The sequence below is a fragment of the Pipistrellus kuhlii genome, unplaced genomic scaffold, assembly GCF_014108245.1.
Source record: "Pipistrellus kuhlii isolate mPipKuh1 unplaced genomic scaffold, mPipKuh1.p scaffold_m20_p_18, whole genome shotgun sequence".
Classification (NCBI taxonomy): domain Eukaryota; kingdom Metazoa; phylum Chordata; class Mammalia; order Chiroptera; family Vespertilionidae; genus Pipistrellus; species Pipistrellus kuhlii.
Genome location: NW_023425493.1, coordinates 12308948 through 12335508, shown reverse-complemented (window position 1 = coordinate 12335508; position 26561 = coordinate 12308948). Strand labels below are relative to the sequence as shown.

Genomic DNA, 26561 nt, shown 5'->3' with positions numbered 1-26561 from the left:
GGTTTGGACATTCTCAACTAGTTACAATCATTAAGGTGGTCTCCTGTCATGGCTAAGGGTCCAGACTCCAGGTCCCATTGGCCTGGATTCAAATCCTAGCTCTTTCGTTTACTTAGCTGCATGACTTTGCTTTAGTTACTCTGCATCTTAGTTTCTACAATACAACTGGAAAATGAAAATAGTGTGAGAAATAAATGGCTAGGAAATATAAAGCACTTAGGTGAGTGCCTGAGTGACCTCTGACCTATGGTAATACTCTGTAAATGTTACCACTATCATCAACTCATATTTCCTCAAAGTCATATCTCCTTCTCATGTTATCTTAGATTTGACCCCTTCTTGTCTAGTCAAGGCTGCATGGATTGTCCTGGAATGACTCCAAGATTTTCAGACCAGATTTATGATTGCAGCACCTGGAAGGTGCTCTGTGGATGCCCCTAAAGGGCAACACACACTGGCGTGCACTAACTACTTTTGGCCTAACAAGAGGAAGATTTCCTATCATTAGAGGCGGTCAGCAGTTGAATGAACCACCATCTAGGCAAGAGTTAGATGATGTCTATGCTGGACCACGTATGTTGTGGATAGGATTCATGAATTCCATGGAAGATTGAGCTATGTGAGATCTAGAGTTTCTTCTGCTTTTAAGTTTCTGTGACTCACGAAAAGTAAAATTAGTTATTTCCAAGGAAAGCATTAGACAAAATTCACATACCTGTTTCAACCAAGTGTGAAAATAAAGAATGGAGCTCAAAAAGGGGGAACTCAGCAGTATCTCTTTATTGTGTGATTCCAATCTACTAGCCTTACCTTCTCTCTCTGGAGGCTGCCATAGTAGGTACTTATTAACCAGGTCAGGCATAAATCATAAAGACATCATACATCCGGATGTATAACACAACATGAACCTTAATCTCTGCCAGCGAGGGCACGGCAGGGAGCATCACTTGGCTGGGAGTCCATATCAGATTGAGCTATATTGTGGGCATGAAATGCCAAGTCTGAGAGAGATTTGAGTACAGAACAGTTCGGCAATATGAGATCTGAACGGCATCTGGGAGCCAAGGTCCAAGAAGCCATTAGGAGTGATGTGGCTGATCCTGAGCAAAGGTTTCCTGCCATCTAAGAGGGTAAGCTGCAGAGCAGAGCAGTGCCAGGAAATGTAAAATGCATTTTTCATGGGGTGGGAGTAGATTTTAGCAGCCTGGCCTTCAGAGTGCACCACTATTCCTGTGCTCGGTTCACACGAACAGCCACAGCTGTGCTGTTCTATTCTGTGGCATGATTGCATTGGGAATGAAGGGATGGAGGAGGCTTAATTACCTTCAGGATCTCTTTAAGAAACTGACATCAAAATTAAATGCCAAGAAAATAGGTGCAAGACTTTCAAAGACACCCTGAATGAAGCTTAATCTATAGTAACTTGATGGTAATTCCACCTCTACTCACCCCTCCCTTATCATCCTTGTTTGATGGGATCCTGCCAGGATTCAAGAATTGTTCAATAAAGCCAATTAGATCTTTAAATGCACTCAGTTGAATTTTTGTTCTTTTTTTAAAAAAAATTTTTTATTGATTTTTTTACAGAGAGGAAGAGAGAGGGACAGAGAGCTAGAAACATTGATGAGAGAGAAACATCGACCAGCTGCCTCCTACACACCCCCTACTGGGGATGTGCCCGCAACCCAGGTACATGCCTCTGACCAGAATCGAATCCGGGACCTCTCAGTCCACAGGCTGACACTCTATCACTGAGCCAAACCGGTTTCAGCTGAATTTTTGTTCTTTATACAACATATATGTCTCTCCCTCAGCCCCAAACTAAGCTTCAGTCTAAGTCATATTTGAATCTCCTGCTCTTTGTGTTCCCGGAAAGGGGACCTGGCCCTGAGTGTGTGGGTTCTGCCAGCAGTGTGTGGGTTATGACTTCACACAGAAAATATTACATAATACAAGTTCAAGTGATTTTGAGAGAACATTTATTAAAGCTGGGGACAGTAAAACAAGAAAGGGCCTAGGGTGGAAGAAACAAAAGGAGACCAGGTGGGCTGCTTTAGCTCTCTAAAAGTGTTATAGGAAAGAAATGGACCTAGGTCAATGGTCGGCAAACTCATTAGTCAACAGAGCCAAATATCAATAGTACGATGACTGAAATTTCTTTTGAGAGCTAGAAACTGACTTTTGCACATGGGCCACGAAGTTTCAATTGCACTGTATGTGTGCGCCCACACGTGGTATTTTGTGGAAGAGCCACACTCCAGGGGCCAAAGAGCTGCATGTGGCTCGCGAGCTGCAGTTTGCCGACCACTGACCTAGGTGGAGCAGCTGTCAGCTCATTGGAAAGGCAGAGAAATGGGGGCCTTGGAGGCAGGTTCAGGGGATTAGCCTGTGATGAGCTGCCACTGCCCATCGCTCCACTGGTTGCAAGTCCTGTAGGATGCCTTAGTTTAGGAGATGCACACCTGTCCGGGAAGAAGAAGAGGAAGAGCAAGGCTCAGATATGCTCCCAGGAGGTGTGTGCTGGATCCTTTGTTTTGCAGGTTTTAAAGTCTGGAAGTTAAGGGGAGGATCTCAATAGAATATTCATCAGCTTTTCCACATGTACCCTTTCAGGGTCATGGTCTCCACCAAGGGTCGGTGCCAAGACAAGGACCTAAGTTATTGTACATGGTCCTGGTGTCACCCACCTGGTTTTGCTGCTGAGGAGGTTAAGGTTCGATTTCCGGTCAAGGGCACATACCTGGATTGCAGGTTTGGGGTGAGTGCAGGAGGCAGCTCTGCTTAATACATAGAAACAAACACAGAGAAGCAGTCAAAACGTGGAGACAAAGAAACATGTCACAAATAAAAGAACAAAAGAAATCTCCAGAAAAGAATTAAATGAAATGGAGGCAAGCACACTACAGGATACAGAGTTCAAAATGGTGGTTCTAAAGTTGCTCAGTGATCTTAATGAGAGCTTCAAGGGACTCAATGAGAGATTGAAGGGACTTAGTGAGACTTACAAGGATCTTGTGAGAATGTCAAAGACATGAAAAAGAACCAGTCAGAAATTAAGCATACTCTATCTGAGGAAGCAAAAAAACACCCAATCAGAAGAGCAAAAAGAATAAAAAAAAATATGAAGTTAGTGTAGGGAGCCTCTGGGACAACATCAAGCGTACCAATAAGCATTATGGGGGTGTCAGAAGGAGAAGAGAGAGCGCAAGATATTGAAAACCTATTTGAAGAAATGACAGGAAACTCCCCCTTCCATCCACAGGCCAGCGCTCTATCCACTGAGCCAAACCTATAATTTCTTGTAACTAGGATTCTATAAATAGAACAAAGTTGGAATGGCACAATCAGAACATTCCATCACCAGGGTAACATTCAATGGACTGATCCACATGAGTGGACTTCAAATAGGCTTTGGATTGCTGCATGTGAAAGGTAATTTAAAATAAGGTACTTGAAGAAACAGTAATATATTTACTTGTGGTTTCACTTTTTTCGTGGTTTCAGTTAACTCACGGTCAGCCACAGTCCAAGACATTAAATAAAAAATTCCAGAGAGAGAGAGAGGAAGAAAGGAAGAGAGGGGAAAGAAGCCACATTCACATAGATTTTATTACAGTATATTGTTATAATTATGCTATTTTATTAGTGATTGTTATTAATCATTTACTTTGCCTAATTTGTAAATTAAAAATTTATTAGAGATTTATATGTACAAAAAAAATTGTATATATAGGGCTTAGTACTACCCAAAGTTTTAGGCATCCACTGGGGAGTTGGGGATCTTGGAATGTATCCCCCCAAGGACAAGGGAGGACTCTGTATACAGTAGATTCTCATTATTGTGGTACTTACGTTCTGTGAAGTTTCCCCAAACATTGACTTAGCAAATCCTGATGGAAGTACAGGATTAGGTTCCTGCCAGTCTCTCTGCTCACAACATTTTTGTTAACAGTCAATACATAACCTTGTTTTATGTGTGTTTCTGTACAGTTCTAACAAGCAAAATCTTCCTAACTACTCAACAACCTTTATACATTTTAAAATTTATGTTCTACTTTAGCCAATTCACTGTTGTTGTTTTTCTGTATTTGTTATAATAAAATTACTTTGGATATTTCTTGTGAAAGAAACATCCAAAATGTGAATTTGGTTGTTTTTGGATCAAGAGTGATTTTAGCTTTTCTACCTTATGCTTTTCTGTATTTTCTTTAAATTTTTTTTTTATAATCAGAAGAAATAACAAAATGCCCTAAAAGCAAGAATCAATGCATAGTATCTAAAAACCAAAATATATTCTTCTACTATATCCTTTTTAAACACCCCCCCCCAAGAAACATAAAAAATAAAAAGACATTAGAAAACAATAATGAAAAATTGAGTGAGCTGTGGGGTGGGGGCAGCAGTGGAGGTATAATGCAGGAGGAGAGTGAAGACTGGCTGACACCTGATTCTGAACAATACTGGCTTCTGGATCAATCAGGCAACTAACTGATGGTTTTTGTTTGTTTGTTTGTTTGTTTGTTTGTTTGTTTTTATTTGTTTGCAGGACACAAAGAAGCACCTCATGATTAGTCTGCCAGCATAATGACGTCTATAAACATAACCAATGAAACAATTATAAAACGCAAAGCCGATAGACAACGTCTCCTGAAAGAAATCAATGAAAAGCGTGAGTCCAACTGCTTGGTGGAAAGAAGCAATCAAGTCAGCTTACTGAGAGTTCAGAGGAGGCACTTCAGTGGTGCCTACCAGTGCCATATTTATAGCCAAACCAAAGAACCTGTGCCCGACAGTGGCAGGAGCTCCTGGGTCGAACTGAGTCTCATTGCTCACATAGAGAAGAAGCACTTCCCATCCAAACGTAAGATGTTGTGGGTAGGCTTCCCACCCAATCGACAGGAGGGAAAGATGCATACATTTAGGGAGAATTTCATAGTGATGTTCTGGGAGAGCTTAAAGGGCAACCTGTCTGAGGCATCAGTAAGCGAGACTAGTTAATGGAGATTCTCACTTTTTTTTTTGAAACTTGATCTCCTTGGGCCACAGGAAATACAGGTGAAGTGCATTTTTTAAAATATATTTTATTGATTTGTTTTTTATAGAGAGGAAGGGATAAGGATAGAGAGTTAGAAACATCGATGATAGAGAAACATCTATCAGCTGCCTTCTACACAACCTCCACTGGGGATCTAGCCTGCAACCAAGGTACATGCCATTGACTGGAATCAAACCCAGGACCCTTCAGTCCAAACAGGAGAGGGCATCATTTATCTTGTGCCTACAGAATCCCAGGCTCAACATCCAGGAGGCCTCATTTAATATAGGCTCTAGATGGGGTTTGGGGCCTGCATTCTCAGCAGGCTAAGGTGATTTTGATGCTGATGGCCTGAGAATCATATAATGAGAAAAGTTGTGATAGTTAATTCTAATAAACCACAACAACTTAGGAGGCCGCCTATCTCACCAATGTTCATTGCCTCTGCAAAAATTTCATGTGCAAAATTGAGATAAAATGGAAATTATTTTGATGACAAGTATTAAACAAAAAGCCCCAGAAACAATAAAATGTGGATGGAAGTTGGGATGACGGTATGCACTGGGGGTAGTATTTTGCAGGAGGAAGAAGAGGAACTGGTAGCTACCTTGATTGTGAATACTTGTTTCTAATTCAAGGCAAACAACCGATGATGTTTTTCTCCTTTATTTGAAAAAAAAAAAAAGAAAAGTAAAAGGAGAGTATAATTACAATGGATGTGGCAAAACATCCCAACCAAGCTCCATTAATTTTTGCCGAGTGACCAAAGATGTGTGTGGCCTTGCATTGTCATGATGGAATACAACACCTTTTCGATTTGTCAATTCAGGCCACTTTTCTTTAACTGCATTGTTTAATTTCGTTAGTTGTTCAATGTAGACATCAGAATTGATCGTTTGGTTGGGTGGTAAGAGTTCAAAGTAGACAATTCCTTTGTAATCCCACCAAACTGATAACAAAACCTTCTTTTGATGAATATCAGCTTTTGATGTTGTTTGAGTTGGTTCACCTGGCCTGCTCCACGATCTTTTCCACTTGATATTGTTGTAAACAACCCATTTTTCATCGCCAGTTATCAGTCGTTTTAAAAATGAATCATTTTCATTATGTTTCTTTAGCAAATCGCAGCTGCTAATGCGTTGCGTTAACTGTGATTCTTTCAGTTCGTGAGAAACCCATGTATTGAGTTTTTGAACATAGCCAAGTTGTTTTAAAATATATAATACAACCAACAAGTGATCCCGTTAGATCAGAAGCAAAAGAATCGCCATATTGGAGATTTGGAGGTTTAGTTTCTTTGATGAGGGGGCTGTGACTTTGCCTTTGACTGGAGCGCTCCTGGTAGGTGGTGTTGAGAAGATGAAACAGTAGGGCCTGGACAAGTGAGATTCTCCATTGTGTTTTAAAGTTAATCTGTAACAGGCAGGTGTTTATTTTACATTAAAAAGTAACTCGTTTAGGAGGAGGAATGCCTTTAGTGTTCCTAATTCTAAGTGTTACCTTTTATTCTGGTTGACTTACTTGGAGCTAGATGAGTTAAATCACAGGTAGTAGGTTAATTCTCACAAGTTTAATGGTGAACGTTAACATCCACTTCCTATGACATAGTTTACCGCTTTGCATGAATGTACATGGTTTTCTACAAAACAGAGTCTAGCAAGTACAATTCCCATCACCAACATTAATGATATAGAGGCTATAAGCCCACAATTCTGGAACATTAAAATAAACCTTTAAATACTGCAGAAAAGCTCCTTGTTCCTTTTAAGTGAACAGAGTTCAACAGAAACTCAACTTTATGATGACAAGATACTGGGTAAGTCTAGACCTAATGTAAATGTTATGGGAATCAGTATGTGAATCCATGGTCTTTCCTTAACGAGTCTAAACTAGTAGTTCTCAAAGGGTGCTCTGGGGATACTGGGGGCTTATTTTATTTTTATTTCCACAAGTGGAGAGTCCCTGGGTATTAGAAAAGGGTCCTGACACTTGTTTGAGTGTCTACTTTATTCTGAATACTGTTGAGGTTTGAAAAAGTCAACAGTAATTCCCTCCACTGAGAGATAGGTGGAGGTTAAAATGGTGACTTTGTTGCTGGAAAACAAATCTATACTGGAGGCATTGGCTTAAAAGCAGCCGAAGGTGAACTCACCCCAAAAGAGAACTTGGCCCAATCTAAACCAAGAATTTGGGCCTGCCACACTAAGACTGAGAGCACCCCCTTCCTGCAGAGGCCAGCAGATGCAACGAGAAAACCCTCATTTGTGAAACATTGCCTCCCAAATTTGATGCACATACAGTACTCTAGTAGATCCTCAACAAATGTGCAATGAATCAAATGATAAACATCATTAACTATAAAATAGCATCCCCTTTATTAGGATGGCCCTCTCCTGTCCTCCGCATGCTGAAAAAAAAAATCCTGGGCCCTCTTTCAGTACCTACCCTTGGTTTCTAGGTGATTTCCACCCAGACAGATTGCAGGTCGCTGCTCTGTTACAGGATTCAAAATCTCATTTCTACTCTGAGAACTCCCGCATTTCTATTTCTACCCTGACCTTTCTCCTGAGTTCTGGACACGTCTATCAGATTGCATTTATCAGATTGCCACCTCTCCTTGACGTTATGTGAAGTTTACCATCACCAAAACAGAATTCCTATCCTCTACCCCACAATCTCCTTACCCTTGACCCCTCCTCATCTCAGAAAATGGCCATATCGTGAGGAGTACCTTTGACTCTCTTTGTCTCACATCCCACATCCAATCTGTCAGGAAGTTCTGACAGCCCTTCCTTCAAAATCAGTCCTGAATCTGACGACTGATATCACCCAGATCCGACCCATGATCATCTCTCTTTCGAAGTACAGCAAGGACCTTACATCTGTTCCCCAGCCTCCGCTCTTGCCAGCTCCCACATTTATTTCTTCACACGACAGCCTGAGTGATTAAAACACACACACACACACACACACACACACACACACACACACACACACCTATGTTAGATTCTTCACTTGTTGCTCAAGACTCACCCATCATGTCACACCACACTGGATAAAATCCACACTGTATCCTGTGGGTGCTTATCTTTTCTGCCTTTTCTCTTCTACTCTCCCTGGCCTCATCCCACTTAGCCACCATGGTCTTCTTCCTGTTCCTGGGATGTACCACTCCGGTTCCCACCTCTCTCTCTCTCTCTCTCTCTCTCTCTCTCTCTCTCTCTCTCTCTCTCTCTGTCTCTCTTTCTCCCTCTCTCTCTTTCCTTCTCTCCTCCCCTCAATTTATTCAGATCTTCATTCAAAAGCCAATTCATCAGACTGAGGTTCAGTGCTTGAGTGGTGATCTATGAACCAGGAGGTTGCAGTTTCATTTCCTGTCAGGACGCATGCCCAGTTTGAGGTCTTAAAACCCAGTAGGGGCCGTGCAGAAGTCAGTCAACCTGATGATTCGCATCATTCATGTTTCTCTCTCTCTCTTTCTCTTCCTCTCTGAAATCAATAAAAAAATATTTTTTAAAAAGCCAATTCATCAGAAATCACCCTATCTACAATAAGTAAAACTTTCCAACATCCTACCACCCCTTTTCACGCTTTCTCTTCAGTTTTCCACTTAGAGGTGTGAACACCAAAAGAGGGGCAATCTTACTGAAAGACACTAGCCTTAAAAACGGAAAACTTGAGTATCTTAGTTTGGGCTGCGATAAAAAAAAAAAACCTCGTACACTGGTGGCTTAAATGACAAGTTTCTTCCTCACAGGTCTGGAGGATGGGAGCCTGAGATCAGAGTGTCAGGTCAGGTGCTTGGTGCTTGCTCTCTACCTGGTTTATAGAGGGCTACTTTCTGGCTATGTCCTCTCACATGGCAGAAGGAGCAAGCTAGTTCTCTGGCCTCTTCTTTTTAAAAAAAATATATTTTATTAATTTTTTACAGAGAGGAAGGGAGAGGGATGGAGAGTTAGAAACATCGATGACAGAGAAACATCAATCAGCTGCCTCCTGCACACTCCCTACAGCCTTCTGCACACTCCCTACTGGGTATGTGCCCGCAACCAAGGTAATGAATGCCCTTGACCAGAATCGAACCTGGGACCCTTGAGTCTGTAGGCCAATGCTCTATCCTAGGGGTGTCGAACTCAATCAGAGAAGGGGCCAAAATCTAAAATCCAGCCTAAATTGTGGGCCGAATAGTTTACTGAACAGTCTTAAACTGTCATTGTGATGGAAACGCAGCGGAGTGCAGTGATGACAGCGCGGTGCGGGCCACATTGCAAGGCCTGGCGGGACGGATTTGGCCCACGGGCCTTGTGTTTGACACATGTGCCTATCCACTGAGCCAAATAGGTTAGGGCTGGCCTCTTCTTATAATATAAAAGCACTAATCTCATTTGTGAGGGCTCTACTCTTATGACATAATCATCTCCCAAAGGCCCCACCTTCTAATGCCTTCTAATCACACTGGGATCAAGGTTTCAATATAGAATTTTATTGGGGGGAACACTGACGTTCAGTCCATTGCACTTGGGTTCATGTCCTGCATCTGCCATTGTCTAGTCCAGTGGTCGGCAAACTCATTAGTCAACAGAGCCAAATATCAACAGTACAATGATTGAAATTCCTTTGGAGAGCCAAATTTTTTAAACTTAAACTTCTTCTAATGTCACTTCTTCAAAATAGACTCGCCCAGGTCATGGTATTTTGTGGAAGAGCCACACTCAAGGGGCCAAAGAGCCGCATGTGACTCGTGAGCTGCAGTTTGCCGACCACAGGACTAGTCTTACGCTTTCAGTCACTTAGTGTTTCTAAACCTTACTTGCTGTATCTTTGAAACAGTATTCATCCTCTCTGCCCTCAGGGTTATTTAAGAAACTATGAAATGAATTATAAGTTATTTAACAAATACTTTTTTTTTCTTTTCAGATAATGCCATATTTGGATAAAGTGCATCCCCAGAGACACACAAAAATACCATCTCTTTATCCTTCTTCAGTATCTATTTACACTATTTACAAATGTTAATTATAAAAGAAGTCAAAATTATTTGCTAGGTCACCAAGGAAATACTTTGTTAAGTCATATAACATGTATTACATCTTCATCAATTTCATTCTATCAGTCATATTTTTGAAGGGATGAGTTATTAAATATACTTCCACCCAAGTTGGTGTGGCTCAGTTGGTTGAGTGTCGCCCTGTATGCTGAAAGGTTGAGGGTTTTGTTCCTGGTCAGGGCACATACCCACCTTTCAAAACCTGTGGGAAGCAACTGATAATGTTTCTCTCTCTCTTTCTCCCTTTCACTCTAAAATCAATAAAACTTTTTTTAAGTTAAAAAAAAAGATACTTTAAAATATATATCATCTAAAAGGTCCTCTACAGTAATCTCTTTATTAATTTAAAATGTTTAAATTGTTTGTTTCTATAAATTAGTGGAGTACATTGATCAACCTCACAAATCAAGCAGAAAGCTAAAGTCCTCAAAGTTAACAACTTGCTTCTACACTGAACTGCATGAACTCAGAGCTAGGATTTTGGTAATTTGACTAAGTACCTACTTGAGAGATTAACAAGGTGGAGCTTTTTTGTTTTATTTTATTGTCCATCCCCAAAGTGAGCATTGCTAGAATTACCTGTGTGTCATTCCTTCTTGGAAATTAGCAGACTAATTTTCAGATTTAGAGGTGGTGTTGGGTTCCTTTTTGCAGTTTGAGCCAATAGCCTGTTATTCCATATGGCAAACTGGGTACTGCTTGGCTTGGAACCCAGGTGCTGCTTTGCATTTGTATTTATATCAGTGAAATATTCACCTTTTGTTTGGTTGCCATTTCCCTCCATAGAAAGCTCAGATTCACAAGCCAAAGAATATTAATATCGGAAAGGATATGTGTCAGTCAATTGGCCTAAAACCATATCTCAGCTAGGACTGCACCAGGGCACAGTGGGGTAAGATTCATTGACCCTGAGAGTATATATTAAAAAGTGAGGCCCAAAGCTAATTTTTTGCTTCTCAAAAAAATTCCCGCAAAAAAACAAAAAACAAAACTCACACACACACACACACACACACACACACACACACAAAACAAACAAACAAACAAACAAAAAAACACCTTCCAGGGTTAAGAGCTGTGAAGGGTTAGTCTGCCACAGTTTCACGGGCATTAGTGACAGAAGACAGAAGAATCTTGGTCCAGAGGCAAAGGACTTTATTGCTCAGAGCACAGTGTTAACATAAAAACCTGCAAAGAATTTTTGTGAATTAATTTGAGCCAAACTGTCGACAGTTGCTGGAAAGCAGTATCTCAATGGATTGGGATAATGCTCTAGAGTAGGGGTGTCGAACTCAATCAGAGAAGGGGCCAAAATCTAAAATCCAGCCTAAATCGCAGGCCGAATGTTTTACTGAACAGTCATAAACTGTCATTGTGATGGAAACGCAGCGGAGTGCAGTGATGACAGCGCGGTACGGGCCACATTGCAAGGCCTGGCGGGACGGATTTGGCCCGCGGGCCTTGTGTTTGACACATGTGCTCTAGAGAATGGCAGTTTTTAAATCTATTTTTATACATTGCAATCAAAGGAGAGGACTTAGGTGGGTTACATGAAATCCATTGGTGGTAGGTTATAGAGGCGGGAGAAAGCAGAGGGGAGGGTGATGGACCTCTGGGACTGGATAAAAAGTAAAATGATGGATACATATTTATGCGGGTGCAGGGTAGTTAACAGTCAACAATTAACATGATAACAATAACAATGAAGGAATTTGTGGCATCTGTCCCGGCGCCCTCCACATTTGGTTGTGCCCCAAGGGATCCGGAAAAAGGGAAGGTACAATTTACCCAGACATTCCAAAGAGTATATTATCATAGATGCAAAAGACAGATAGGCTCAGTTAAGGTAAAGGTTGACCATATTAGTGAAGATACAGGCCTAGGATGTAACTACCCACCAAAAATGCTTTTAGTTAAAGTTTAATTTCAGGCCATCCTTTGTGGTTACTTTAGGTCTCTGAATTTGCAAGACTGCAATACAGGCCTCCCCTGAGCTTCTCCAGTTAGCATGTGGCCCTTTCTTCCACAACAGCAAGCAGCACAAGTCTCATGTTCTGATTGGTACCCTCTGCCCACCTCCACCCCCAACCGGCCCCAAATAATGTGAAGTCATCCAGACAGATGCCATACACACAGAGGCTTCACAGCTGAAAGTCTCTGCGCTTTGGAAACCCAACCTTTGTCCTGGCTGGTGTTTCTCAATGATTAGAGCATCAGCCTGTTCCTTGAAGGGTCTCAGGTCTAAGTCCCAGTCAAGAGCATATACTTGTGTTGCAGGTTCGATCAGCAGCACCCCTGTTGGAGTACATGCCAGAGGCAACCAATCGATGTGTCTCTCTCACATCTCTCTGTCTCCCTGTCTTGTTCTCTTTCCCCCTTCCTCATATTATCTATAAAAAAAAAAAATCAATGGAAAAAATATCCTTAGGTGAGAATTAACAAAAAATAAAAATAAAAGAAAGAAAAGAGAAAAGAAAGAAACCTAACTTTTGACTGGAGGAATAGATGCTCTCTATTATATTGTAGAATAAATAAACTTGCCCTCTGCTTCAGTGGGAGACATTATCTGTCTTCCAAAGCCCTTGGCTATATAAACATCCTTGAAGAGATCATCTGGGCCTTGGCTGGTAGTTCAGTTGGTTAGAGCTTCATCTTGATAGGTCAAGGTTTTGGGTTTGATCCCTGGTTAGAACACATGCAAGAATCAACCAATGAGTGCATAAATAAGTGGAACAATAAATTGATGTTTCTCTCTCTCTCTCTCTCTCTCTCTCTCTCTCTCTCTCTCTCTCTCTCTCTCTCTCTCTCTCTCTCTCTCTCTCTCTCCCCCCCCCCCCCCCATCTCACTCAATTGAAGATAATCTGGACCAAAAGCTGTCAGTGTCTCTGCCCCAGGGACACACAGAAATGTGAGACCTATGGAGAATTATCTCCCAACACTTAGCAGCCCACGTAAAGACTATCAAACACAGCATCATGTCTTTGGTTCGTTCTAAGATGAATCAGGGAATAAATACAAAGTAAATGAGTGTCAGGTTATGTATAATACACTTAACAACTTTCTAATCTTAATTCTCTATCCTCTTCTGCCTCCTCCCTCATGCGCCTCTGGTTTTATGGAACTACTTGCGGTTCTCTGCTTTATTCTCTTACCCCCCTTCACCTGGCTAACTTTCGTTTAAATACCACCTTCCCACGGAAGCTCTCCCTCCGCCTCCCCCTTAGGCGTTTCTACTTTGTCCCCCTCTATACTCCTCTTATCAGCCTCAGGCCAAAAACAGAAAGTCAGTCACAAAATTATCAATTTTGGACTCTGACCCTACCTGAAATCATAGTTAAGTCCAGACACCTCTCCACCCCTCCCAGGTGTGTTTTGGATTTGTGGATGCACCTGTTCCCTCAGTAGACATAGGGGGATGGGCTGACAAGCATTTCCCTCCATTGTTCCTCAGCCTCCCTGCAGAGCTGTCTGCGGTGAGTTCCCAAGTCAAGGCCACCAATGCCTGTGCAGAAAGGCCCTCTGTGGCATCCCTGGTATTCAGAGAGGCTAAGGTATGGCCTGCCATTGCCGCTGGAGCTACCAGCACCCAGTGCCTCTTCCCTGGAGAGTGTTTTGCAGGCCAGGGCGGGGGAAGCTGCATTTTAAAAAAATATATATTGATTTTTTACAGAGAAGAAGAGAAAGGGATAGAGGGCTAGAAACACTGATGGGAGAGAAACATTGATCAGCTGTCTCTTGCACACCCCCTACTGGGGATGTGCCCGCAATCAAGGTACAATACATGCCCTTGCCTGGACCTTTCAGTCCGCAGGCCGATGCTCTACCCACTGAGCCAAACCGGTTTTGGTGGAAGCTGCATTTCTTTGCTGGCATGGAAGATGTGTCCAGAGGGAAGGACCAGGCACAGTGGAAGATGAGCTCTGCCTCATAAAGTAAGAGGTTCCACAAATACAGAAAAAGTGAAGAAAAAGAATTTGGGCTGTCCCCAAATCAACACATATCCTTCTGCCACAGAATATCGTTCTAACATGCTTTCACAACATTGGTCACCATCTGCTATGGACTGGCAGTATCTTATCCCTTAAAATTAACCGGTATTTTGCTTCCTGGAAAGTGCTCCAGGCACTATCATGAGTCTCAGATTTCCTTCTCTTCCTTCCTCCTTTCCTTCTTTTCCCTAATGATCTCTTTGTGATAACTATGTCAGGGTATGAATTTCCTCATCAAGCAGGGTTCTTAAAGATACAAGCAACAGAAACTAAACTTGGCTAATTATTTAAAATATATATTCTATTGATTTTTTTACAGAGAGGAAAAGAAAGGGAGAGAATTAGAAACATCAATGAGAGAGAAACATCAATCAGCTGTCTCCTGCACATCCCCTACTGGGTACATGCCCTTGACCAAAATTGAACCTGGGACCCTTCAGTTCGCAGGCTGATGCTCTGTCCACTGAGCCAAACCAGTCAGGGCTAAATTTGGCTAATTAAAAAAAAAATTGCTGAAGGGTAATGGATAGTTTGTAAAATCTCCAGGAGGGTGGAAAAAACAATTCATACCACTGAACTAGAAGCATAAAGGCTCTACTAACAGCCTGTGGGCACAGACCCTGCAGCTAACAATGCCAACCTCACTAAGCTGTCATACTGCCACCCTCAGTCCTGGCTGCTTTATGTGACTCACTTCATTCAAAATCTAGGGTGAGCCCTAACTAATGTGGCTCAGTGGATAGATAGAGCGTCGGCCTGCGCACTGATAGGTCCCAGGTTCAATTCCAGTCAAGGGTACATACCTTGGTTTTGGGCACATTCCCAGTAGGAGGTGTGTAGGAGGCAGCTGATCGATATTTCTCTCCCATCGATGTTTCTAATTCTCTACCCCTCTCTCTTCCTCTCTGTAAAAAAAAATCAATAAAATATAGTTTAAAAAAAAAACAAAAAAACCCACAAAAAAAACCCCAGGTGGGTCATGTTATGGGTTCCCTGGTTTCAAGAAAGGCTAGAAAATGATTACCCATGGGAGCCACCCTTGCCAGAAAAAAAATGGTTTCAGTTCATATGGTGGTTCAGTTCCTGTGGAGCTAGGTTAGAAGCAGCAGTGATTCCCAGTCTTCTGCTAGGACTCTATTACTCGAAAAGCAGTGCAAGGTAGAATTAGAACCCATGGTTTCGGGTTCCAAGTTCAGTTTTATTTCCGAGACAAATATTTTTCACTCTGACCAGTTTGGCTCAGTGGATAGAGGGTCGGTTTATGGACTGAAGGGTCCGGGTTTGATTCTGGTCAAGGACACAGTTGTAGGCACCATCCCTAGCCCTGACTGGGGAGATTGCAGGAGGCAACCAATCAATGTGTCTCTCTCACATCGAGGCTTCTGTCTCTCCCTCTCCCTTCCACTCTCTCTAAAAATCAATGGAAAACTATCTTTGGGTGAGGATTAACAATAACAAATGATAAATATTTCTCTAAAATTATAATCTTCTTTATCCCTATATTATAGGGCCTATAAAATGGTTTCTTCAGTTCAGACTAGTAATCAGAACATTTCTTTTTTTTAAAGATACATTTTATTGATTTCAGAGAGGAAGGGAGAGGGGGAGAGTGATAGAAACATCAATGATGAGAAAGATCCAGATTGGCTGCCTCCTGCATGTCCCCTACTGGGGAACAAGCCTGTAACCCGTTCATAAGGCCCTCGACAGGAATTGAATCCTTCAGTCTGCAGGCTGACACTCTATCCATTGAGCCAAACCAGCTAGGGCCAGAACATTTTTTTCTCAAATGCTGCCCTCTTCAGTTCATTTGGCTTTGAAGCTATTTACGGAGCAGGTGCTGGAGCTTGGGGAACAATTTCAACGCATTCTGTGTTGTCACTTCCATAACTTCTTCCACTGAGATTCCTTTCACCTGGGCAATATATTCTGCTGAGATGGTAATGTTCTGGGGTTCATTCCGTACCTGAAAGAGAACAAAGCAGACATCAAATCAAACATGACTGTCCAAAAAAGCAATCCTTGAAGACTGTAGATAAAATGGAAGAAAATGAGTTAGTAAACACAGATAATGAGTTCTTTTTTTAATGGAGATGGGGGAATAGTGGGAGGCAGTAAGGGGAGAAAGTTTTGAACTTCAGCTTAAAAGCTAGAGCTACACACTGACTGTAAGTCTGTGTTGCTCTTGAAAAGAGCTGTGGGGTATTAACAGTTGAGGTCCCAGCATCTAGCAGTCTGCAAACAGTGGACACTTGGCAACCTGCATGACTGATGGGTTAGCTGTCCTTCGGTTTAGTGCTTAGCTGAGTCACTGTAAAGGTCACTGTTCTACTCCTTGGCCCCTTCACCTCTCAGGCTACATACATTACAGTTTGATTCAAGAAATGTCATCGTACACATTCAAGAAGTACCAGTACATATCTGGAAGGCTAAACAGATATGTACTGTACTTCGCTGAGTCTACGATGTATTTCCGTCTCCCCTATTTTAACATCTCTGAAATAGATAAATATTTTACTTAGATTCAATGACATCTCATTGTATAACTGGCAGGTGCTTTTAAAAATATATATTTTATTTTTATTTTTAATTAAATTAATTAATTTATTTTTACAGAGAGGAAGGAAGAGGGATAGAGAGTTAGAAACATCGATGAGAGAGAAACATCAATCAGCTGCCTCCTGCACACTCCCCATTGGGGATGTGCCCACAACCAAGGTACATGCCCTTGATGGAATCGAACCCAGGACCTTTGAGTTCGTAGGCCGACGCTCTTATCTATTGAGCCAAACCAGTTAGGGCTGTTTTGTTTTGTTTTTTTCTTCATTCTAATGGTCAAAAAACAGTGGTGCATCTACAATCATTTAAATTTGGTGAAATGTATTATTGTTATTAAGTTATCTACTTAAGATGATAATATTGAAAGGAATAAGGTATCTATTAAGTTTAAGAAAAATAACCTGGTAACATTCATCAGATATAATTATGTTGAAAACTACCCAAATCACAGTATCAAGTTAAATATACTATGATAGATTCACACACTGGAAAATTATCACTCATTTTACTTACTCGGAAATAAATAGAGCCTCATTATAACAATCTAATTAAAAGATTGTTATAAACATTTATTGAGCATCTTACTATATACCAGATACTGCTAAATATATTATTCCATTTAATTCTCACTATAATACTTCAAAGTATTTACTATTTTGCTCACATTTTATAAGTGAAAAACATTTCAGAGACATTAATAACTTGCTCAAAGTCAAACAGTTAGTGGGTAGCAGAGACAGGATTTGAATCCAGGTCTTCCTGACTCCTGACATTGAGCTTTTTGCTATGCTGGTCTGGCTTTCATTATCACATAGGGGAGGACATGATCCATATCAAATAACATTCTTTGGGGCAAAACAATTACATTTAGAAAAGACCTGAATCTAAGTTGATATAACCTCTCGACCTAGCATTAAAATAGGATTCCATTGTACTTACATTGTGATGATAAACATAGATAAATCAAAAATAGCTCAAATGGAAGATGCAAACTAAATCAAGCATGTCAAATACGCGGCTGGTGGGCGGAAGGCATGCCGAGGCATGCGGCCCGCTGGCTATGAGTTTTACATGCTTGATCTAAATCATGTGGAAAACAGAAAATGATTTACCTGTTTTTCTGGTCCTAGTGCAGGTGAATCTGTTTCCAGGCAAATGGAGGTTAAAGGCAACTGTTTCACAAGTTTCTGCTTCTTAGAGAAAAGAAAAAGCTACCGGTAGTAAGTTTAAAACAGAAGTAATAAAGAACATTAAACCAACATGCCAATGCATTCTACTCTGCAGGAGCTTAAAATTCAAGCTTCAATAGTCAATTGATACATGTTTTCTATGTTCTCATTCTATTACTAACAGATAGATCAGATTCTAGGGCCATTAAACTCAATCAATTTAAAAGAGGTGAAATCATACAATGAATGTTTCCTGAACACAGTCAAAGTAAAGTAGATATCAGTAATGGAAAGATATCAGGAAAATTCCTAAGTATTTGGAAATTAATAATACACTTTTAAATAGTCACGATGGTCGAAGAGGAAGTCTCAAGGGAAATTATAAAACATTTTGAACTGAAAGAAAGTGAAAATACAGCAAAGATCACAAATAAACCTATTGCCATATCCATACTTACACTAGAACACAGCTTCATTATAACAATCTAATATTTGTGGGTTGTGATTATATGTGGTTAGTGCTAATGCAACTATTGCATAAAATATCTATATTTGAAAACAAGGAAGGTTTCAAATAATCTAAGGTTCTACCTAAGAAACTATAAAAAGGATAATATATTGTCAAAAAAGTATTTGACAGAATCCAATATCCATTTTTGATAAAAACACTCATCAGACTACAAAACAGAAGGAACTTCCTTAAACCCTATAAGAAACCTGCAGCTGATAGTATACTTAATGGTAAAGGAATGAATGTTTTCCCATGATCACGAAAAAGTCAAGGGTTTCTGCTTGTACTACTACTATTCAACAGTCTACTAGCTGTATCCAGTGAAATAAGGCAAGAGAAAGAAATAAAAGGTACAAATATGGAAAGGGAAAAGTAAATATCTGTATTCAAAGATGACATGGTTAGCTACAAAAAATCCTGAAAAATCTACAAAACACTACCAGCACTTACTAATCAGCAAGATCACCTGATAAAAGTTTAATATATAAAAATAAACTGTATTTCTATATACTAGCAATGAAAAATTGATAACTAAAATTTTAAAACCAATACCTTTTAAAATAGAATGAAAAACATGACATACTTAGAGATAAATATAACAAAATATGTGCAGGATTTGAATGTTGAAAATTATAAAACATTGATGTGAGAAATCAAAGATCTAAATACAGAGGTATAGTGTATCCATATCAATTATTCCCAAATTGATCTATAGATTCAATGTAATTCCAATAAAAATCCCAGCCAGCTTTTTTTTTTTTTTTTTTAAGAAATCAAGCTGATTCTAATGTAGATGGACAAGCAAGGGACTTAGAGTAGCCAAAATGATCTTGAAAATAAATAATTAGAATTCTCATATTATCTGTTTTAAAAACTTATTATAAATCTAATGTAATGATAATATGATATTGACATAAGGTAGGGACCTAAGATTGATTTTTGTAATGTAACTAGAATAACATCACAGTGTTATATATAAATATTACATATAAAATATATATCATATATAAAATGTTTTATTACATATAAAATATAAAAGCTCTTATTTTAAAGTGTATTTCACAAAATATAGGTTGAAGTTCAATGAAAGAGTTTACCTGTCCACTCCTTGTGATAGAAGGAGGGATTGAGAAGAAGTACCCAGCTTTTACTCCTTCCATGGCTACAGAGGGCCGACCGTCAAATGCATGGAGCAGCACTTTGTCAGCACCTCTCAAAAAATAAAAGGTAAATCAGAATTCCAATTTATTTCCTCAATGAGAGGTTTTTCCATTAATCAAATTGAATAGTAAAGATCAGGAATTTGGTCACTATGATATGAATATGAGGTCCTATGACTTCTGAAGGAGGGATAAATGTATGTACAGTGTTTAAACAGCAGAATAAAAATATAATACATTCTTCACTTTCAGAATAAAATTATTAAACACAATTGAAATACAAAATTTTAAACAATTATTTAATCTTCCTATACCACCAAACATTTTCCAGAAGTTTGTGAGCTGTCGGGTTATCGTTCCTAATAGGAGGTTTTTAAGCAGTCAAATAGTCCTTAGCGAGAATGCTAGTGGAAGAGGAAAAGAGGAGGTAAATGAGTCACAAATTGACTAGTCAGCATTAGCTTCATAAAATCGCCCCTAGTTCTTAAAGGATGGCTGCTCAGCCTGCGAAAAAATCATGCTCTCAGGGACCCCAAAGGGTTCAGCACTCGTCACTGGGAAATACCATGCTTTCTAGAGGTAGGCAAGTACATTTACTTCACTATTTGGTACTATTTTTTGAATGGCAGGAGTGACCGTTAGTGGGTTATAACCACAAGTGAGTTATGAAATCAATTTAGTGGGTCAAGACTGACCAGTGTATACACATATATATTTTTAACACCAAAAAAAGTATATTTGTGTATATATTAGTATCACATCAAAAAATTTGAAAAGTAATGCTATAAGATACGTTTTTATTTTAGGACTATAAATTACTTGATCCAATTTTTCATTTGTTTTACCCTGGCAAATGATTATAAATATCACAATCACACTGAAAATCTTGTAAAAGTAGAGTGACTTGTAAAACCACTTTAGTTGACTTCCCTTTTCCACCCCTCCTGCTTCTGCCGTTTAAGAAATCATATTAAAACATGGCCTGTTCTATGAGAAGATGGACTGGAATTATCAAACGTAAGCATTAGGCACATTTGTCTCAAGAACCTAAATACCTTGCTCATTTAAGAGGCTGATGGTGGGTCTCCCAGCTGAACGTGAGTGAACATTTCTGTTTAACAACAAAAAAATTCCTTTTAAGAACTTAATGTGACATTATTTTGTCCTATAAAGTAATTAAGAGGAAAAGAAATCCAGAGCTCCATTTTAAAAAGAATCATTTTAATTGGCTGTATAGATATGAATATAGAGAGACGGTTAATTAACCTACAGAGGCAAATTTAGTCTTTTGGCTAACTGGATCTGTCTGATGAGGACTTGTCTTTGCTCTTCCTTTTGTTCATCAGTGCGAGCAAACCTGGGGGAGAAGTCCAGTCCCACCTATAAAAGAAAAGTCAAACAAAATTACATCTGTCATGGTTTAATGAATTCAAAAAATCATATTATGGAACAGTCCTGTCCAAGAGAAAGATAATGGGAGCCATATGTGCAAGCCACATACATAACTTCACATTTTCTAGTCAGCCACGTTAAAAATACTGACAAGAAATGGGTGAAATTAATTTTGATAATAGACTTTATTTAATCCAATATACCTCAAACATTATCATTATTATAAAGTAATGCATTATTTCAACACATGATCAATATAAAAATTATTGAGTTGTTTTACATGATCTCTTTGTGGTGCTAAGACTTTGAAATCCTCTGTGAGTTTTATACTAAGAGCACATCTCAATCTGGACCAGTTATTATTCAGCTGGATGGGGTGAACATGATTATCCAAGTCAGTTATAATCACCAAAATCAAATTAAGGGTTCTTTTCATATATCACATGAAGGTCTGAATTAGAAGTCATTTGATCAGTTAATGGGTGTTTACCTCTCCAATTGCCAATAATTGATCCTTATAATTCTCGATAATGGGCAAAGCTACATCCAAATCCTGGGAGAAAACAAAGTATATTTGTTAAAACAGGAGAACAAAACTGATATTTTATAAATACCTATTAAAGGCCAGGCACTATGCTGTATTGGTCCTTTACATATATTCTGTTCCTTTAACCAGTGAGGAACTAGGAATAGTAACCCTAGCACAGTGAGCACTTCTCTCTGGGTAGGATCCCATAACGTACTCAGGTCACAGGAATGAAACTGTTTATAAAGATGCACACTTAAACATTTCCTTCTGTTTAGGTGGCATTTCCTGGCATTTAGGACTGATCTGATTTCCTGGAATAGCTGGAATTTCTGGAGAGAAGAAAGCCACCTTTTGTAAGTGAGTTTTGAGAAGCACATTATGTTATGTTCTCCTTTTAGGTTATCATTGGTTTGTGAGTTTGTAATAGCGATAATCCCATACACTCTTTGTGCTCTCTGTACTGATTTCTTTTGTCTTCATAATCTTGCTTAGCCTATTTTTGTTCTACAGGTTCAACAATATAAACACTAAGTACCATATATGTGCTTGTCTTTCAATCATTGAAGTAACTGTGTACCATTAGTTTCCACAATATTACTATTACACTTAGAGAATTTGCCCTCTGAGGTTTCCCTTGTCAGACAAGGGAAAGGCAAATATGTAGAAAATTTGCTTCTTTTAAAATATTTTGAAGATTGTAGTCTCAGGATATGTAAGTTGCAAGGTGCTTCTGAGGATAATTCAGGTTGCAGTTCAAATGTCACCGCCTCAGAGTCCTTCCTTGACTACACAATCTAAAAACTATCATCCGCAATTCCTATCATGCAATCTTATTTTATTGTCTTTAAAGCACTTAGTGCTACCAAAAGTTTTCTCGTTCATATGTCTAATTGACTGTCTGCCTCCACTTAGAATCTACTTTCATGAGGAGGGATATTACTCTAAAGTGCTTGAGTGGGAGCTCAATAAACACTAGATTGACGACTAAATGAATGCCTATTGCTATAAACCTCTACATAAATGAAACAAATGTCATTCTGCTATGATCCCCAACATTTTCAGAATTGTAACTCTCTGGGGAAATTTTATCACATCAACTACTCAGGAGAGTTACAGAATAAGTACTTATTTTTACATGAAGTGAATTCAAAGTAATTTTGTTGCAAACAACGTAATTTTGTTGCAAAATTAAGTAGAGCTACTTAGGACATTCAAATGTAGGGATACAGATTCATTATTACAAAAAAGAATGGACCTTATCACTTTATTCACAGGTAGCACAAAGTCTTCACTCCTTTAAAATGGGAATGTTGATCCCAATATGTAATAAAGCACTCAAAAAACTGTGCATCTCCCCAATGCTGAGTCAGGAGTCAAGTCTGAAATATCAGACATGTTGGCTATGGTGAGTCAGTGCTAGCTCATGGGTAGGATCTTTTTTAGAGAGGGCATGAAAGCCATGCAGTTTAGTAGATCAAGAGCACTCCTATAGGGATGGTTTAATGTTCAAAGATACTATGTATTTGAGCTCAAGTGTTCCCTCACAGTAGTGCATCTGTGAATTTGTAACTTCCTTTCTCTGGATACTTTATCAACTTTCTGCCAAATCAATATAACAATATGATGGGGGGGGGGAGTAAAAACAAATCACATGTAATTCTGCAAGATTGTCACAACTACTATCATTTCTGTTTTTCTTTATTGTCTTTTGTTTATAGAATATATTTTTACATGATGTCACTCACTGTGAATAAACCGTGTGTATCCTGCTTTTCTGCAGTATATATCATACTGCAAACATTTTCCATGTTACTACATAAATCGTATAGTCTTCATTTTTAATAAATGCATTATATTTAATACTCTATAAGCTAACTAATTATTCCTTTTAGATTATTGCCTTGCACTATAAAGTGAAGGATTCCCGAGTCAAAGGTATTACATCTTCTATGGTTCTTGTTTTATCTGACTGTTACTGTTACCTTTAATGTGACACCTCTTTGGTCCTCTGGTGAAAGTCCTTGAACTGGATGAACACCCAAGCATGGCAGGACAAACCCGTTATACCTAACAGTGTAGAATGAATTGAGAAGCCGAGTATGAGACTAGCAGACAAAGTTACTCTAAAGGATAAGTAGGAAATAATTGTTAGGGCTATATTAATATTTTTCTTCCCATTCTCTTTAAAAAACGGATAATCTTTTATATTATGAACATGACATCATAGCTATATCCTTATTAGCAACTCTTTAAGTTCTTAATGAGAAGTCTCACCTTTCTGAAAGCTGCATAATCTTTTCAAATTCTCCTGAATGTTCAGCGACCACCACAAGAGCCATAACATTGGCCTGAAGCAAAAAAGAACAGAATAGAATAACTAGTCTCGAGCAATAGAACATCCAATATAATTAAATAAAATTATAAAGTTTTCTGTGATTTCAGTTATTCTTGCTCATCCATACTCAGTCGGTATAATCATAATGGCTATCACTGAGTGTTTCAGGCACTGTGTTCAGTGAACATAAATATTACCTTTGTTTAATCTACACAACTTTATGAGGTGGCATTGCTATAATCCCTATATAGGCCAGGAGTCAGAATTCTGGATGGAGTGAAATGATTTGCCCAAGATCACTAGGCCTGTATAACTCCAAAGCCCTCACTCCTAATTAATGTCATAGTGAAAGAGGGTTGAATATAAAAATACACTGACAGCTACTTCTAAACTAATACTTTGGGGAAAGACCATGAAATGTTAGTGATAATGAATTTTATAAACACTTCCAAAAATTAATAATTTTTCTCAAACATGTCAAAATGGTTCCCTAAACTTTTATAATCTCTCCAAAATCCCCAGGATAATGTTAATTTTAGAACCAACAGATGGATCATCTATTCCGTATTGCTGGTAAGTGTGATGGCTGGGGGAACATGTTTCGATCCAGACTATCCTGTCTGTATCATTTCACTAGCGGTATGTTTTGGGACAAGTTAGTCTGTAGGCCTTAGTTTCCTTGTCTACAAAATGGGCAATAAATAATTGGCTAAAAAATAAAAGTTTCCTCAGAAGGTTGTTGTGAAACATTAAATGAAATAATGTACAGAAAGGGCTTAGGTTAGTACTTGTCACACAGTAAACCCCTAATAAATGCAACTTATTACTACTGAAGCATCAATATAGCATATCTAGAACAAAAACAAAAACAAAAGGGCAATTGTAGGTACTGACTTACTTTCTTGGCTTTCTCCAACACATCATCCAGATCCTAAAACAAGCACAAGGTATCAGTTATTTTAGATGAATAAGTAGCTGCTCTTTGGCTGTGTTTATCACTTTAGTGGAGGCACCTTAAAGAATGACAGCGATGACAAGGAACAGTGTGGTGGAATGTGAAGAACCTACACTGACTGACCCACCTTTCATTTCCTCTTCCTTTTCTTAGTGACATTTGGCATCTGTTCCCACTCCACTAACACGGAAACTGTTATTGTCAACTGTGGAGGGCACTTCTCCATATCTCACTTACCCCTCAGTAGCATTTAGGAGCCCCTCACTTATCCACCCCTCCCTTCCTGAGATATTTTTCACTCTTGGCTTCTGCAACACCACTCATCTGCAAATGCCACTCTTTTACTGGCTGCTACTTTTCCCTCTTCTTGACTGGCTCTTTCTCCTCTATCTGACTTCAGGGCCCTCTGGGCCTCCCTCTGTACTCACCTGAAGTGATCTTACCCATGGGTTTACATGCCATTCATTACTATGCTAATGAGTCCCCAGTTGTTATCGTCAGCCTATAATTCTTTCTAAAACTCAAGATTCACATTTAAGAATGACTATAAAGAAAAATATAAAAAACAAACATTAAAAAAAGAAAAGAATGACAATATGACCTGGCTGGATCTTAGGCTTCAACATATACCAACTCTATGCTCTCCCTAACAAACCTCTTCCTTCGGCCTTCCCTCCACAATCTGTCTTCTCTCAGCTCAGTCAACAGCTCATCAGTACTCCATCGGTAGGAGTACTACCGTCCTCCCTGCAGCCTCAAATTCTCTCTTTCCCTCCCTCTCCACACACAATTCCCCAGCACATAGGTCCTATTTCTAAAATTCACCTTCAATGCATCTGCTTCTCTCAAACTTCCCTGCAACCACCATCACCTCTTATCTATTAATACATACAGCACCCAAATGGCTCTTCTAGCTTCCACCCTCCCTCTCCTCTGCCACACATCAGCAAAAATTTTAAAATGGATATCAGATCTTATCATTCTCTTAAAAAAAAAAAAAAAAAGATTCGCATTGTTTTAATGAACCCCAAACTCCTTACTGACTTATCACACCTATCCCTGCAAATCTCTTCAGTCTTGTCTTGGGCCGCCCCCCCCCCCCCCCCCCCCCCCCAGCTCCTTCCAGCATTTGGTAGCATGAATGTGCCAGGTCAACCTGCCAGCGATCATCCTACATCCTTCTTCTGTTTGGCTCCCCGTCTACCCCGCCAAATAGACACCGCTCTTCCTTCTCTATTTTAAGCCTCTGGTTTCCAATATAGCGGGTAAGACACTTTGTAAGATATGTACACATATAATACCTTAATTAAAAAATGAAAAATAAAAAAATATTCCACACACACACAAAAAAAGACACTTTGTAACTCTGATCTGGTGTGTGTAATGTTCTTTCTGTTTGCATGGGATCAGAAACATGTTGGGAAAAGTGGATTCTCAGCCGGGCCCAGCGCATGTAGGGAGGGGTAAGAACTCCGGTAACAGGCAACAGCCAGTGGAAAAGGAGACACGGGGCTTCGGTTATGCAGGATCGGAAAGAAAGATCAGTAGACTGCGGCTAATAACTAGGGAGCCAGAAGCAGATCGCACCGGCCACAGCCCGGCCTGAGTGTGAGTCTGGGGCTCCATCCTAAGAAACGAGAGCGAAGACAGCCCAGACAAGTACGGGGGCAGGGGACGGGGGATCGCCCCGCTCCCACGGCCCGGCCTCGCCCTCACGCACGTGGTCGAAGTCCGGGGCGGAAAGGTGGCAGTGGCAGTCCACCAGCCCTCCGCCCACCGCCCCCATCGCCGCGGCTTGCGGGGACCTGGAAACGGCCCGCGCAGCCTCTGCCCGGAACCTTCCTGCGGCGGCGGCCTGAGTTTCCGGCCGCTGCACCCG

At 39.8% G+C, this 26561-nt stretch overlaps 2 protein-coding genes across 7 annotated transcripts; one reads left to right on the top strand and one right to left on the bottom strand.

Annotated features, from left to right (window-relative positions):
• Nucleotides 1–4544: 4544 nt before the first annotated feature.
• On the top strand, nt 4545–10310 carry SPATA45 (spermatogenesis associated 45). The gene is made up of 2 exons (XM_036442957.2): nt 4545–4861; nt 9953–10310. Exons 1-2 carry the CDS (start codon nt 4585–4587, stop codon nt 9970–9972), a joined length of 297 nt encoding a protein of 98 aa, XP_036298850.1. The 5' UTR covers nt 4545–4584; the 3' UTR covers nt 9973–10310.
• Nucleotides 10311–15231: 4921 nt separating this feature from the next.
• On the bottom strand, nt 15232–26553 carry TATDN3 (TatD DNase domain containing 3). Of its 6 annotated transcripts, none has more exons than XM_036442952.2 (10): nt 26403–26552; nt 24626–24658; nt 23667–23740; nt 23375–23459; nt 21354–21416; nt 20742–20851; nt 20527–20582; nt 19409–19521; nt 17744–17824; nt 15232–16038 (listed from the first exon to the last, which is right to left on the bottom strand). In XM_036442952.2, exons 1-10 carry the CDS (start codon nt 26466–26468, stop codon nt 15895–15897), a joined length of 825 nt encoding a protein of 274 aa, XP_036298845.1. In that variant the 5' UTR covers nt 26469–26552; the 3' UTR covers nt 15232–15894. The 6 variants fall into 6 exon arrangements, with proteins under 6 accessions (XP_036298845.1, XP_036298846.1, XP_045439074.1 ...); XM_036442953.2 differs by having other exon boundaries at nt 17744–17821; XM_045583118.1 differs by lacking the exon at nt 26403–26552 and adding an exon at nt 26270–26323.
• Between the last annotated feature and the right edge of the window lie 8 nt (nt 26554–26561).